At 36.2% G+C, this 16543-nt stretch overlaps 1 protein-coding gene across 7 annotated transcripts in view; it reads right to left on the bottom strand.

Annotated features, from left to right (window-relative positions):
- The window catches only part of prrg3 (proline rich and Gla domain 3), a 303812-nt gene that overhangs the window by 276201 nt on the left and 11068 nt on the right, over positions 1-16543 (bottom strand). The window contains exons 4-6 of one of the 7 annotated variants that reach the window (XR_015520559.1): positions 13277-13812; positions 6034-6131; positions 1380-2625 (exon numbers count right to left, since the gene is read on the bottom strand). Coding sequence is in view for 3 of the 7 variants with exons in the window: in XM_087301838.1 (XP_087157964.1) it covers positions 2490-2625; positions 13277-13812 (672 nt within the window). In the remaining 4 variants the exon portion in view is untranslated. Of the gene's footprint in view, positions 1-1379; positions 6132-10051; positions 13813-16543 lie in introns of those variants that run through there. The other 6 variants (XR_015520558.1, XM_087301838.1, XM_087301840.1 and 3 more) reach the window with 6 other exon arrangements.

Genomic DNA, 16543 nt, shown 5'->3' on the forward strand with positions numbered 1-16543 from the left:
TGGTTTCAAACATTTATACGTTTTTTTTATTTTGATGAACACAAATGAAAATATTGTTAATATTTACAGGCCCGTAGCCAGAATATAAAAGTGGACTGCAGTTATTCGACTCAATTTAATTATGAGGTTTGAATTCTGCATTTTACTGAGTTTTTAAGCAACATTTTTTTTGCTGAATTAGCTTGTCAGATGGTCACACATTTTGAGTCACCAAAAACATTTTCTAAAGATTAAAATAAAGAAATATGAAGAGGCTACTTTTTTTAGGCTACGTTATGAAATATCAATAGTGGGGGAAATAGCAGTTTAAATTTAAAACTGCATTGTAATTTATTAGGCAAATAACAAACTGGCCAGCATATTCAACTTTCCTAAGTCTCAGAAATTGGCCATTTGAATAATAATAATAAAAAAAAACATCTATTAATTCATTTTCTTTTCGGCTTAGTCTCTTTATTAATCAGGGGTTGCCACAGCGGAATGAATCGCCGACTTATCCAGCATATGGTTTACGCAGCGGATCCCCTTCCAGCTGCAACCCATCACTAGGCAAACATCCACACACACACCACAGCCAATTTAGGGTACCCAATTCACCTATAGCACGTCTTTGGACTATGGTGAAAACCAGAGCACTCAAGAGCAAACCCATGTGAACACAAGGAGAGCATGCATTGCAAACAAAACACAGAAATGCCAACTGACCCAGCCGAGGCTCAAACCAGCGACCTTTTTGCTGTGAGGCGATCATGCTACCCACTGCGCCACCGTGTCACCAACCCAAAAAAAACATAATGATAATATTATTAATAATGTAGAGCTACACGATTTTTCTAGCTTTTCTTGTAAAGAAAAAGGAAAATTCATGGATAACAATAGCCTAATAAGTTTTAATATGGGCTGCTTTTGGGGCTTCACAAGTTTATATTGGTATTTTTTTCTTTCAAGAATGAGATCCAAGATTTAGAATAAAGGTTTCTTATAAAATATTTCCTCTACAATACATTAAAAATTGACTGGAATCAGATTTCGCTTGGTCTTAAAGCCATTTTTACGATGGGTTATTTTGATATTTGTGATGGCATAACAGTTAAAATAAAACAAATAAGCTCATGGGACAAATACTGGACTTTTGTCCGTGCGGTGGTGGGTCTTTCGATCCACCCGAACCCCCCTGTCTACAGCCCTATATATGAAAGCTGAAGACCTGCTTTGACTTCCATATAGGATAAACAAAGTGCTTCCCTCAAAATAACTTATTTTGTGTTTAACAGAAGAAAGAAAGTCAAACGGGTTTGGAACAAGTAAAGGGTAAGTAAATAATGACAGATGTTTAATTTTGGGGTGGGTTAACCCTTTAAAGAAAAAAAAAAGACACATTTATTTGCTGAATTTTCTGATCCTTTATTAGAATTCTCCAAAAACACCAGTGCTTACACAAAAAGGAAATTGGCACTTGGAACATTCAATCAACAGTGTGATCTCAGGGAATAAAAAAACAGCTCTTAGAATGAACATAGGCTACATGTAAAATGCTTAAATTATATTTAACAAATAGAGATGTTTTGGCCATTACTCGCATCAATAAATCTAGTTCTTCTGAGCAATATATAAACATGTAGTGAATCTCTAACAGCTAATTCCATTAAAAACATCTTCTCACTTGAAATGAAAGAACCTTTTACTGAAAGGATACATATAAAAAACATTTCTCTTATTCTTAAAATATCATAAACCAGCAAAGACAAACTATAATAGTGTCAGAGTGATACTAAAATGACATACTTTCTAAGCAGATCTAATGTTTAAACTGAATTTTATGATGCATATTTGACAGGAAAAACGCAAGTTTTTCCAAACATGTCAATCTCATTGGAAGCTCCGTTAACAGAGAGAAATCATTAAAGAAAATTCTAATTTAATTTGTTATGGAAGACTCCAAAGGCTTCAAGACTTGAAGTCTATGGTCTATTAAACACAACTAAAGCCTAATAAAAAGCACTAAAAGCGAGAAATTGTTATTTTCTTTGGGTGACATATCATAAACAAGCCTGTGTGTCGAAACACAAAGCACTCATGAATAAAAGTGAGCTCACAGAGCCGTGTTCAAAATATATTCAAGCTTAAACATGAACAAATACTTTAAAAGCGTAATTATAATGAAAAAAATAGACTCGAGCATCAGTTCACGATTTACGCAAGTGACCTTTGTGCGTGACAGATCTGATTATATGTACTCTATATTCGAGTTTTATCCATTTGGTACAAAAATGGCGCATAAATGAAGATACAAGACACACAAATTGTCATATAATTATGAATTACAATACAAGTAGTGCTTATGTTTATAGTGTTTCGATTTAAACGCAACCTTTTTTAACAGATTCATGATAATCGGAGCCACAGTCAATTACAAATAAACATAATAACATAAAAACAAAGATCAATAATGGTGGGTTATCATCTTCGAGTTTGGGATAAAGCATATATTAAGCATGTAAACAAAGCCTGTGGCTCCTGTGGCACATTCTTACTAGCATAAATGCTAGACCAAAACATGAGTGCTGCAAACAGGCATAGATATGAACACAAATACACTCTTTACACATACAGTTCAGTCTTGCTCTGAAATAAACACAAAGATAAACCACGCTTGACATTATCTTCAAGTCTTGCTACAGCCGACAAAGTGTTAATTTAAAAACTTGTTGCTTCATGCGTCATTATAGCGTTCAGTCATAACTTACAACCCACCGAAGCTACAAACAGTCCAGCTAAAGCTTGCCATTAACTACAAGCGAGTTGGCTAAATCTTTTCCCTTATCTGTGCTTCAACAAAAACTGATCTGCAGTCTGTGCTAGCCTTTATCAACGCTGTCTACTGAGCCGGCAGCTCCATCAGCGCAAAAAGACAGCCTGTCAGGGCATTGTGGGATTGATTGTTGTGGCTGGAGCTAAAGGCCCACGAGACATAAGCAAGCCCCATAGCCAAGTAAGCAGTTTGCAATTATTTTCAATGAGAAGCAAGGACAAACCCATCCCCCCCCCCCAATTGTTTCCTTCATTACTTGTTTATATAGTCTTTGAATATGTTCGGTCTACTGTTTGGTCATGTTAAATGTCTAACCCTTTTTTTTTTTACAATAAGCTGTAATAAACAGTGTTTCAGGACAATTATATTAAGGCTCTATTCGTTTTAGTGCTTCACTTAACAACTCAGTGACTCTCTTGAAATGTCACCTGGATTGATGCAGCGATATTGTCCCATCACAAGGCTAAAGGTGTGGTCACACTTCACAGTCAAAACAAGGTCCTTTGTTTTTTTTTTTTTTCAAGCTTACACCAGAAGTGACTTTCAAAGCGAGCAGCTTTCTGTTGGTCAGCATGGCAAAATTGTATGGAAGGCCATCAGGGCCAAAAGTCTTTAAAGGTGCTGTATGTGAGTTTTTGACTCTTCTAAGGCATATAAATATATACCATAATATTTCGGATATTTAAGAAAATGAAAGTGACTGTTTATAAGTGAGATTGGTCTGGAGTAAGTCGAATTGTGGAGCCTACGCATTTCTCTGTAAATTATTTTTGTTTCATATTTAATTCTAACTATTTCCTTATGCTTTCTGGATGATGTCGTATTATGTTGTGTCCGACTATTTGTTTATTTTGAAATGGCCTTTGTAACCCCCCTTTATTTTTATTTTTTATGTTGTTTTTTGTTCTGTTTATGTTATTGATTATTTCTTATGCTAAAAACAATAAAAAAGATTATAAAAAAAAAGAAACTGAAAGTGAACATTCTCGATTTTCTGAAAAACAATGATAAACTTGGTTATTCTCCTTTGAAAATGTGCGTTCTGTGTCAAAAAGTTTACTTAATTATTTCCATATATTATATTTCCATATTGGGCGACGCAGTGGCGCAGTAGGTAGTGCTGTCGCAAGAACGTCGCTGGTTCAAGCCTCGGCTGGGTCAGATGGCGTTTCTGTATGGAGTTTGCATGTTCTCCCTGCGTTTGTGTGGGTTTCCTCCGGGTGCTCCAGTTTCCCCCACAGTCCAAAGACATGTGGTACAGGTGAATTGGGTAGGCTAAATTGTCCATAGTGTATGAGTGTGGATGAGTGTGTGTGGATGTTTCCCAGAGATGAGTTGTAGCTAGAAGGGCATCTGCTGAGTAAAACATATGCAGGATAAGTTGGCGGTTCATTCAGCTGTGGTGACCCCGGAATAATAAAGGGACTAAGCCGAAAAGAAAATGAATGAATGAATATTTACATATTATATTATAATTCTGAGGGGCGGTGTGGTGGCGCAGTGGGTAGCACTGTCGCCTCACAGCAAGAAGGTCACTAGTTTGAGCTTTGGCTATGTCAGTTAGCATTTCTATGTTTCCCAGTGATGGGTTGCAGCTGGAAGGACATCCGCTGCATAAAACATGCTGGATAAGTTGGCGTTCGTTCCACTGTGGCGATCTCTGTTGATGAAGGGACTAAGCCGAAAAGAAAAGATTACATTTGTGTTGCCTTAAAGTAAAAAAGGTGTATTTCATTTGAGTCTTGAAGGCTGCCTAAATTTATTCTGCAATAAATGCAAACTCTGGAGGACAGTTGCAGCGTCTGAAATGAGACGCAAATCTTGAGTTATAAAGATCCACATGAGGTGGTTTTTAATTAGCAAGTAATACAAATATTAGAAACATTAGCTGAGCAGCTAACAGTGTAAGGATCGTCAAGCACACTTGTTCCTTTCTGTGTGCTCTATCTGGCAACCTGTGTGTGTATCAAGTCATCGGAGGAGGGGCCGGATGAAAGAAAAAAAAACTCTGCAATATTTTGCATGAGCACCGCTATCCGCTTGTTAAGTGTGACGTCACGCGAAGTGGCTTCCGGGTCCAAGCGCTCTATTGAACTGAATGGGGAGACTCATGAAATGGTAATAATAAACGTTTACAAAGCGATTTAAGGCTTTCGAAAATCACGATCGCAATATATATGTCCATGCCTAATATCCGATGGCCAGAAAATGATTAAATTTTTTTATAAATTGTAAATTTTTTGGTATTTGTTATGCAGCAAGCCCAGAGTACACTATGATTTTATATAAAATTAACTTTAATGTGTGATAAAAATAAAACGTGATCATAAACGAATGATTTCTCCACTCAAATGAATGGCGGCTTGGACCCGGAAACAGTATACATACGTCACAAACACGTCACCACTTAACAAGCGGATACTTAGTTCAATCACTAAGTGTCAAACGCTTTTAGGCTAGAAAATAGCAACTTTCTATTTCCATTGGTCTTAGTACATGATGTAACTACAGTAGAGTCAAGCTTTAAATAGGAAAAGTATCAAAACTCCTATTTGAATTTTTTTGAGCGAGATGCTAATGGTCTAATCTGATTCAATAATCTATGCTAAGCTATGCTAAAAATGCTCTCACCAGACCCAGAGATCGGCTGAAGGGATTCAACAACAGTCAAATTCAACAATTCAACTCTAGGAAAGTTATAAAATGAGCCTATTTCCAAAAATGGTGGAGTGTTCCTTTAAGACAATTAAACTGTGGATGTTGGGAACAATTACACTTTTGACCCTGACTGCGTTCCATAAATGTGAGTGACCAACTTGAAATCTCTATAGACCATTTCAATGTGATCATGTCATCGGCACATGAACATTTTCTACTTGTTATCAAACTATTTCATAACTGTAACAAGAGGCAATTCAATTATAACTTAAGGTTAAAACAGCTGTTATAGCATTATTTATCAATATGTGGTTCATTTTGGATTCTCGGAAGCTATAGAAATCAAAAATGTAAAACAGGAAATAGGATGACGCCATTGTTTTTGCTTACATCCCTAAAAATGGTCTATTGGATAATCATTTGCCCTCATGTGAATTTTCCCGTAATCTCCTGTATTCATATTAAAACTTTGCAGAACAATAGTAATTGTGACCACACCTTAAGCCAAATATCCCAGTCACTCAAGTGAAGTTGGCAGTGTGAGAAGTTATTTACATATTTACCGCAACGGCAGCAGTTCATTGGCTTAAACCTGAGCTGGAAAACATGATTCAGCCACATGTAGTAGACGGGCAGTTTGGTTGACTAGTTCGAGCACAAGCTGTACACACAGACACATAGTGATGAGAAGGGGAACACGTTGAGGACAAGCAGCATTATAGTACTGTATAGCACCTGGGTGATGTCAAAAGCCACAGAATGCTTTGCACTGATCCACACAGTTATAAAAAAAAACAGTAATAAAACACATCGTAAACAGTCTGAGAACGAAGAAAACAAAAACAAAGGGCCTGGAATGTTCTGTTATCCAATGATTGGGCCCCAAACACAGGGTTTTTTTTTCAAGAGGGAGGTTTTGTGTATATGTGTCTTTTGTAACGAGTGATTGTGTGAACACCCAGCAAGCATTTTTTGTTTTTAAAAGATGTCTAATAGACGTCTAAACATAGTCGTCTTGGCTAAAACAAGGTTCAATTTGGGATGTCAGTAATAGACATCAAAGAATGGGTCAAAACTAGACTAGTCATCAAGTAAACAGAACTGAATGACTGCACATATAAGGCCCTATCATACACCCAGCGCAATGTGGCTCAAGGTGTGGCGCAATAGTCTTTTGCTAGTTTCAGCTTGGCGCAAGAGTCGTTTTGAGGCGTTGCGCTATGCTGTTTAAATAGCAAATGCATTTGCGCTCATATGTGCACCCATAGGGGTTCTGGTCTAAAAAGGAAGGCTTTCTGAGGCGCACTGCTGACGCGTTGCTATTTTGAGAAACTATAATAGATTTTTTAATAGACCAAAACAAACCAAACTCCAAAAAACTAAAACTAAAGTCCAGCGCAGAGTTGCGCCTCGCTTACACACTGCTTAATACACACAAGATGTAGAGCAATACGCAAATATCTTTACATATGAAAAAAATAAAATATTAAGGATATATATAGGATATAATAAGAATATATGTAGGATATAAATATAAAGGATTAAATTATTACAAAATATTATTTTCTAGCCTACATAAATCTGAAAAATCACTGCTTTTATGTCTTCTTCATCTCGGGAGGCTTTTTTAGTTCATTCATAACAATTTGCTTTTGTATAATATTATTATTAGTAGTATTATTTATTATATGCATATTTATGTTTGTTTTATTAAAAACAAGCTTAGATTTGCCCACCTGCAGATTTTAGACCATATGGTGCACAGCATGTGTTTTAGGAAATAACTCGGGTTTTTGAGCACACTTCTTTATTATTGTTCATTTATTCATTTGCTGGAAATTAGAACTGAATTTAGAAATAGTTTTGAAACAAATACTTGTGCTTAACAAACAAAATTAATCATTTATAGGCCAATTGATGTCTGTGCGTAAAGGTTTCCCTATCCATGAGAGCGAAAGTGAAAGTAGATCCATTATCTCTCATTCTCACGCAGTAGATGCTCTGTTTAACAGTTTTCTGTTACAAAAACTGTTAACTGTTTGCTAGTGAAATGCTCATTTTTTCCACTTAGACATCCTGTAAATAGCGAATGCGCTTATGGCGCGAAGCAGCTGGATCTTAAAGGGAATGGGAGATGAGACTCTAATTGTTTTATTCTCAAAACACACCTATAACTCATTAAGAAAAATAAACTCAACCCTTTTAGACCATGCGCCATGGCGCAAAACGGATTTTCCCATCCTTAAATTAGCAAAAATGCGTTCTGACACGCCCTGAAAGCGTTTGCGCCCTGCGTTTTTCGCTCTGCGCATAAACCGTCAAAATAGAGCCCATAAAGTCTGTCTAATCTGTCTATTTGACGACTAGTCTAGTTTTGGGCTATTCTTTTTTTTTCTTATTCAAGTTTAGCCTTGTTTTAGCCAAGTTGTCTACATTTAAATGTTTATTAAGACGTCTATTAAACATCAAATTCTTTACTGGGTAGCATTTGAGGTAAAATCTCTCAATAGTTCACAAGCAGCTGAGATTTGATTGACTTTTCTTACAAGTTTCTAAGGCCTAGTTCTACTTAAACATGTACATTTTTATGTTTGTGTCTGTAAACAAGTCAATTGTGTGCATATGTGATAGTGTATTTCACCACAAGATGGTACAATCATCATGTGTGTAATGTAATGTGTATTTATATAGTGCATTTATCATACGTGGCCATACACCCAAAGAGCTTCACAATCATGAAGGGGGGTGTCTCCACACCACCGCCTGTGTGCAGCATCCACTGGGATGATGCGGCGGCAGCCACAGGACAACAGTGCCAGTGTGCTCACCAAACACCAGCTATAGGTGGAGTAGAGAGACAGTAATAGAGCCAATTAAGTGGATGGGGAGGCCATGATTGGTAAAGGCCAATGGAGGGAATTTGGCCAGGTGTGATTTGAATGTATTTTGAATTAGTTTTAATTGCATTAGTCTTACAATTTATTTGTGGAAGTCTATAACAAGTTGTAAAAATGTTGGCATGGATCAGAAATAGTGATACACGATACATTGGCTGCCATATTGGTATCGGCCGATAATAAAGTGCATTATTGGCAAATAAATTCTTAAATAAATTTTTTTCCCCACACTTCAGATTTGTACCGCTGGCCATTGGGGCAGATGCTTTAGAAGAGTTGATGCTAGAGGAAAGACGAGCAGTGTAGGATTCTTTATAAAATAAAAAAAGGGAATTCTCTGAATTGCAATTTTTAAATGAATTAAGATAAAGATGATAGATAAATAGTTGTTTCCTTGTTTTTTACAGGCAAGGTTTTAACAGTGTCTTGAGTTTTGTTTATAAAATTAGGCTTGGAAAAATTTATAACATCTACATTTGAAGAGTTCAGATGCAAAAGCCACTAAACGCCAAGTTCTGCCAAAAATGAGAATGACATTGAGTGAATGCTTTGGGCACGTAGTACATGTTCAACAAATAGATTTGTGTCAAATCATCTAAATCCCAGCGTCAGCGCATTCAGAAATAACCGTTTGTTTGCAAAAGCCGCTAAACGCCACTTGCCTTCGACAGCAAAAGACGCTATATCCAGAGAACCAATAAGAGGCACGAATCGAATCATATGTTTTTAATGTAGCAGCGCTAATATGCTGGCTATTATAAGGAGAGTCAAAAGACGGAGTTTGATGTACTGCATGAACCTGACTGACTGTCAGTGAATGACAAATGAATACGGCCTGTACCTCAAAACTCTGTGCATTATAAGAAAAAGAAAACACAGTGTACAATCGGAAGTGTAGCATGCATTCATAACGTTTTGAATAAGTCGAATTTACTAAAGCTACATTACATTAAACAGCAACTCCATTTCACGAAAGACGAAGTTAGGATGCCGTTTTTTTTTTTTATCCCACATGGATACTATGAGGATAAACAAGAGATGAAAAAGAGACTAAGATCTTGAGTATAGTATGGATGAATAAATGACGGCTTCTGAGAGACACAATCTCACTTTTTTGCACAGTAGGCCTACCTTGTGTTTTATTTGCCAATGCAGGCTTTGTTTTAAAAGATAAATGTATAAAACTATACATTATCTATATTACTGCAGAGATATTGATGTTTCACAATGTTTTTACACTACATTATTTGAATCTAACAAGCTTTTTTACATTGCTTTACTTATATTAAGTCCAAATCCCAAATATCAGAAATGACAACATATTGTTAAGATTTAATTAAAGTCAAGTTTAATGTTATTGATGAATGCACTTGACAGATTTCATCCATTCATTTTCCTTCTGCTTAGTCCCTGGTTTATCAGGGGTCACCACAGCGGAATGAACCACCACTTTCTTGACAGATGTATTTTTAATTTCAGGTCGTCTGTGTCTGTGTTTTATGTTTGGTAAAATAATCTCTAATTTCATCTTTAGTGATTTTCAACTAATTACAATGTCTTTTCCCAATAGGTGGATTTAGAGGGTTTTGCATAAAAAGCAGATGCGGATTTAGCTGGATTTGATCCAAAAGAAAATTGTTTATATATTTTTTTTATATTAACAGATGTGTGTGTGTTGAGAATCAGTTAAGACAATGTTAGCACCTGTCAGCTTTAATTGTGGGGAAAACTGGATAATTTTGAGCTTTTGTCAGCTAATTTCAGCTTCCGGGTTTAAAATGATTTTTGGGGTGGATCAAAATCGGCGACGTAGCGCAGTACTGCAAGTGCAATGATGACGCGTCGGTTTCTCATTATTATTCATAGCGGAGTTTTCTTATCCTATGAGAAGAGCCGGCTGCTTAATTATTCATGAGAGCACGTGCTTTCCGAAGGCAGACCTGCCATTTTCAAGCAAGCTATGAGACACGGACCCACGGCACGCAGTAGCCGTTCATGAAGGCTCGTATGTGTTTGTTTCCATGATCCACAGGGTTTGTTGCATGTTTTTCCCCGCGATCCTGTCAGGGCCGATCATACAGCAAAGCTGTGTGTGTGCTGCAAGCATTTTTGTCGGGAGAGCAGTACGAGAATTGGAGATTGGCGGACGTTGACTTTTATCAGGAGTTCGTTCACATTCAGACACATCGCCGTGCTGTTGTGTTTGCCTAAATCCTCTATATTACCAGCAGGACTAATGGTTAAAATAGGCACGTCAGGAGACCTGCTGCACTGAGTCTGCATTCAAGATCTATAATTTAGACGATCGAGGGAGAATCTTCATCTTTATTTACATAAACACACTTATCTTTATAATTATATAAATTGTGGTTATGTGTATATGAAATCACGAATAACAAATGTAGCAGGGCATTAAATTACTGTTTATTTCTTTGCATTTTAACTTTGTGAACTATAAACTCATGCGCCTCCTCACGGTTTGTGTTTCAGTTTGTGAGAGCCAACTGTCAACAACAGTTATTCGCTCCCCTTCTCCCCTGCTGGCTACGCCCACTCCTGCCGGATGCTCGCGGAGCTCCACGCCCATTAATCATGCATCTTTTGAAAAAATTCTGAAGTAGACTTTAACCGAAAGTGGGGGGTGTCATGGCCCTTTAAAAACCAAATAATTGTTTAAAGGGACATTTATGAAAAAAATGTATTTTATTTACCAGCTAAAAACCTTATCATTACCTATTAAATGAAACCTCTGAACCTAATAGGACGAGCCTGATAGAAAATGTTCATTTACAAGAAAAGATGTCTGATGAATTTAGAGGGTCTTGCATCTGAACTCATTTATCCACCTATATATTGGTTATCCACCTATATATCGGTTATATATCGGCTTCCAGATTTCAAGAGTTATTGGTTTTCAGCCAACATTTCTATACTGGTGCTTCAGAGATACTTCTGGTTTATTATTTCACAGAGCTTCCTATAGGTAGCGTCAATTCCCAATTACCCAGCACCAACAGACACTGATAAATGGCAAGAAACATTGAATCGGGTCTTCTGAAATCATTAAGTCTTAACGATATGGTGTCAATTTATGCTAATTGAGTTATGGAATGTCTAAGCAGCCACATCAGGCGATTGTTTGTGATAGTTTGCATCTTCCAGTGCAGTGTAAAATGACCCTAAAAGCTAAATAAAATCACAAGAAGAGGACAGTATGCAAACTTCTACGATACACAGATTTGGCACATCATCTTGTTTTGTCCCCAAAACAACCCTTTGTTTTATAGTAGGTTCTGAAGCTTGATGCTTGATGGGATTTTGAACTTGGCAACTGTCAGTGAGGAATATACTCTATCTCTTCCTCATTCATACTTCTACATTTTTCTAAGGCCGTACTCACACTAGGTACAGTTGCCTCGAACCGGGCCAAAGCACGCTTGTCCCCTCTCCCGTCTCCCCCGACGGCCCACACTCACACCATATCGGGCCTCGGCACGCTTACGTCATCGCTGCTGCTCTGTTCGGTTAGAAGCGCTCTCTATGGCAAGCCTTTTTAGCATTTAAATCTTTGTTCTGACTCCATAAATATATTTAGAGATATCTCTAATTATATTTTGACTAGTCATAATTATAATTCCACTAGTCAGAATAACAATTAGAGATATCTGCAATTACAACTGTACTAGTACGAAATCAGATTGGAGATATCTGCAAATATATTATGACTAGTCATATTCCTCCATTGACTTCCATTGAAAAATATTTGCAGATATCTCTAAATGAGTTTTGACTAGTCACAATTGTAATTAGAGATATCTCTAATTGAGTTTTTACTAGTCATAATACATTTGGAGATGTCTTTAATTCATCATATTTAGAGAAATTTAAAAATATATTTGAAGATATCTCTAATTAATTTACTAATAGTCGAATTACAGTTGTAGATATCTTGAATTGGATTTTTGACGAGTCAAAACTCAGAGATATCTGCAAATATTTTTCAATGGAAGTCAATGGAGGAATATGACTAGTCATAATATATTTGCAGATATCTCCAATCTGATTTCGTACTAGTACAATTGTAATTGCAGATATCTCTAATTGTCATTCTGAGTAGTCGAAATATAATTATGACTAGTCAAAATATAATTAGAGATATCTCTAAATATATTTATGGATAGTCAGAACAAGGTTTTAATGCTAAAACGGCTTGCCATACGCTCTCACTCAGTAGCACAGTGGAGATTTCTCTAGTTATATCGTTTCAGTCGTTTGATATGCCGTCAAATATTTCGCCAAACAGTTCTTAGGGATGCGGGGACACGCAGTCAGATATTTCGCCGAACAGATCCGCCACTTTTGGCGCTCATAAACAATCATAAAGCTCTCGTGCTGCAGGAATGAGGAGGTCTGCTGAAGGCGCGCAGCTGGCGTACTGTGAGGAGTTTGCGTCTTTAATAAACTACGGCAGTTTGCGTTCACTGAACAGTAAGAATGATTAATAAATCCATATCAAACAGTCCCTTAAAAGTCACATCTCGCTTTTGGTTTCGGGCTTTGGCGCGTTTTGCACTCACACACAAGCATACCGCGCCAAAGCCCAAGTGTACCGCGCTCAGGCACACCTCTTCCAACCGGGCCAGGGCCGGCCAAGTGAACCGTACGTGAGCGCGATTCAGCGCACTCACACTTCTCAAACGATCCGGGAAACAGGCCTGGGCACGGTACGGATGGCATAGTGTGAGTAGGCCCTCAAGAGTCAAAGATATTGGTCGTAGTGAACAGTCGAAAGACTATTGAAGATGTGCTTTAAAAGGGTAAGAATTTTGCTGTTTCTCTTCAACCACATTTACCAGTGCATAAACCACAATCTCTCTATATTTATATCCTAGTATATTAAAACACTCACTTTTCTAGCACAATCTCCTCATATTTTGGTGGAGGATCATTGTATGGAACTGTCGTCTCATCGCTGCTGCTTTCTAAATGCCCTGTGACTTCCTCGTAGGATGGTGGCGGGGTCGCCCCAGACAACTGGGAGGCCACAGATAAAGATGGATCTTGAACATATAGCGAGCGATTGTTCTGTGAGTGGCCGGTGTGATGGCGAGCGTCTTGGGTGGCGAGAGAAGACCCATTCCGCTCGGTGCCGCTGACCACCACACTGAGCCTGTCATTGGCGTGGAAGTTCTCTGAATGTGAGAGTGGGTCGCGGTGCACCAGGATGCGAGGGAGGCTGCGGGTGTTCCGGTTTGCCAGATAGCGGTTCTGGGTGTAGGCCAGACGCCAGCGAGTGATGGACAGCCGCCAGATGATGAAGAGCGCGATGATGATGACAGCCACGCCCACCAGGGGCACCACCATGTTCCCAAAGTCCAGCCGCTCGGAGTTCGAATCGGCATTGCTATTCACTGTGTAGATGCTGCGGTTTTTCCAGAACTCCATCTGTGATTGGATGAAACAGGGAATGCATTTTTAACCTATTAAAAAATTGGTATGACCCAGAATGCCATGAAAACTTAAAACTATAAAATAATTACTTTATTCAAAAATAATTACTTTATTCAACAGTTTCTTCACTTAAGTACCCTTGAATGCTTTCCTATACTGACAGTGGGGAAAATAATTTTTGGAGATGGTAATAGTTTTATCCGATTCAATTATCTAGGAAATCTATGATCAACAGCAACAGTTCGTTGGCTTAAACCTGAGCTGGAAAACATGATTCAGCCAGATGCTAATGGTCTAATCCGTTTTAATTATCTATGCTAAGCTAAAAGCGCTCCCACAAGAACCAGAGGTCAGCTGAATATTCAAATATGGTAAATTTCAACAGTTTAGGGGACAATAGGGAAATTGTAAAATTAGCCTATTTCCAAAAATGGTGGAGTGTTCCTTTAACACTCCATAAAAACTGAATGTTGGCAACAATCACACTTTTGGCCTTGACTGCATTCCATAAATATGAGTGACCAAATTACTGAACAATAGTAATTAAAAAATAAAAAATATTTTCCCAACAACAAAATTGTGGCTAGTGAAAATGCAGAGTGGCTAGTAACATTGGAAAACTACTAGCCACAGTGGCCAGTGATTAAAAGTTATATATAATATATATATTGTTACGAGTAGTGTAGTGTAGGCTTGTGTGTGGTGTTTCTCTCGCTCTATCTCTCTTTCTCTCTCTCTCTCTCTCTCTCTTTCTCACTCTAAGTATTCGCAGGTGTAGCGGATTACGTTAGGACGGATCATGATTGGCGCTTGGATTGGCGGCGGCTATAAAAACCTGCAGAGAACATCGGTTCGATGGCTCCCCGCTCTCTCTCGATTCCCCGTTGGTGCTCAGTGGAGACTAGCGATCAAATGAGTGTTTGCTTCTATCCTTTTGTGGCATTATGTGAGATGTCGATGTGTTGTTGTAAATTTTTAACCGGCGATTGAAGCCCGGTTTTCTGTCTCCCTGTCGGGCTTGGAGCATGTAGGGAGGTTTGGTGCCTTATTTGTTATTTTCGTTTTCTCCTGTGTTTGTTAGTAGGGAGGTAAGTTTTCTGTATTTTATTTTATTTGTTTTCTAGGGAAGTTTAATCTTATTTAGTTAGCTTGTTTTATTGTCATTTATTTTGGCTGAACTCCTCCTGATGTTATTTTTGCTCCTTATTTCTGTAAATAAATCATATTTTCTTGTTAATTCTCAGTGTGTTGTTGGTAAATATTTTGGGGAGAGAGAGCGCGGGGGCACCAGGGATTATATTTTTAATCCCTGTTATTTTGTTATGTTTTTGTTAAATCTCTTTTTGATTTAAGGATTTTTAATTTAATTCGTAACAATATTTAGCATTTTTCCCCTAAAATAAATAAGTAAATATATCAGAAGATAACAAGTGTTTTCTTCATGTTCTAACCTATTTACCTGATATGGATTAAATTCATAGATTAACCTTTTACTTTTGTTATACTGTTTTTCCCCCTTTAACTTTAAACTATAAAGATTTATTAAATAAATGAAAGACAGGTATGTAATAGATTTATAGGAACACATTTATATTTGTTTTCATATTCTTTTTCCATAATTTTTTTTACAATAATGTCCACTTTGTTACTTAGTCATTAGTATTTTTAAATGTATTTAAATGTACAAATGGGGCAATGTGGGGAAAAACAACAATTGACGGCTTGTAAATGACATATTAAAATAAAATTAAAAACTTTAGAGAAAATAAACTCTAATTATATTGTTTTTAGAGATGTTTATTATAAAGTAAATCAGGGGTCACCAACCTTTATGAAACTGAGAGCTACTTCTTGGATACCGATTAATGTGGAGGGCTACCAGTTTGATAGACACTTTTCAAATGACAAATTTGCTCAATTTACTTTTAATTATACTTTATGTTTTTGGTAATAATGAATGATATTCATCCATGTGAAGACACTGATCATGTTAATGATTCTCACAAAAGTTATCAAAAATGATTTAACAGGGTAGAAAATACCCTGTATTTATTTATTAGTTTATATATCTCTGCAAATATTTACATTTTTAAATGATTACTTCTATACTAGATGAAGCTTACTCGTAAGTGGTGCTATGGTGAGCTATTTTTAGAACAGGCCTGCGGGCAACACATGTGATCCCCGCGGGCACCATGTTGGTGACACCTAAAGTAAATAGATATAAATGTATCTTACAACAATATATATATTATATTATACATATATTATATATATATATATATATATATATATATATATATATATATATATATATATATATATATATATATATATATATATATACATATATATATATATATATATATATATATATATATATATATACATATATATATACATATATATATATATATACATATATATATATATATATATATATATATACGTATATATATATATATATATATATATATATACATATATATATATATATATATATATATATATATATATACATATATATATATATATACATATATATATATATATATATACATATATATATATATATATATATATATATATACATATATATATATATATATATATATATATATATATATATATATATATATATATATTTATATATATATATATATATATATATATATATATATATATATATATATATATATATATATATATATATATACATAGTGTG

The sequence above is a fragment of the Danio rerio genome, chromosome 21 (assembly GCF_052040795.2).
Source record: "Danio rerio strain M-AB ecotype USA chromosome 21, GRCz13ab, whole genome shotgun sequence".
NCBI classification, from domain to species: domain Eukaryota; kingdom Metazoa; phylum Chordata; class Actinopteri; order Cypriniformes; family Danionidae; genus Danio; species Danio rerio.